The following is a 284-nucleotide window of genomic DNA, read 5'->3' as shown; positions in this document are numbered from 1 at the left end:
GTTTCACCTTAAAGATTAGCATTTTTGTCTTTTCCGATCAATTGCTTCATTAGCTTTTTTCTATACGCTCTTATTGGCTGTTCTGATGTCCGGTAGAGGGCATGATGGATGGCTTCACGGCAGAGGACATGGGCCTCTCCGGCAGCAACAGCACGGAAGGCGCGGCCGGGAGCGAGCCTATCCTTGGAGACGCCGAAGAAATTGGAAGGAGGGAGAAAGCGTGCGAGGAGCTGCACACGCAAATGCCTCTGCCCGACCCCGCTCTCGGTGAGCCCCAGGAATTT

At 53.9% G+C, this 284-nt stretch overlaps 1 protein-coding gene across 1 annotated transcript in view; it reads left to right on the top strand.

Moving 5' to 3' along the window:
- LOC119587897 (calcitonin gene-related peptide type 1 receptor-like) overlaps positions 1-284 on the top strand; it is a gene marked incomplete at its 3' end in the record, with an annotated part of 193512 nt that overhangs the window by 20140 nt on the left and 173088 nt on the right. Inside the window, 1 exon segment of the mRNA XM_037936603.1 lies at positions 97-267. Coding sequence (XP_037792531.1) covers positions 97-267 — 171 coding nt within the window.

Source organism: Penaeus monodon, chromosome 23, assembly GCF_015228065.2.
Source record: "Penaeus monodon isolate SGIC_2016 chromosome 23, NSTDA_Pmon_1, whole genome shotgun sequence".
NCBI lineage: Eukaryota > Metazoa > Arthropoda > Malacostraca > Decapoda > Penaeidae > Penaeus > Penaeus monodon.
This window is presented reverse-complemented; position numbering and strand designations above follow the sequence as displayed.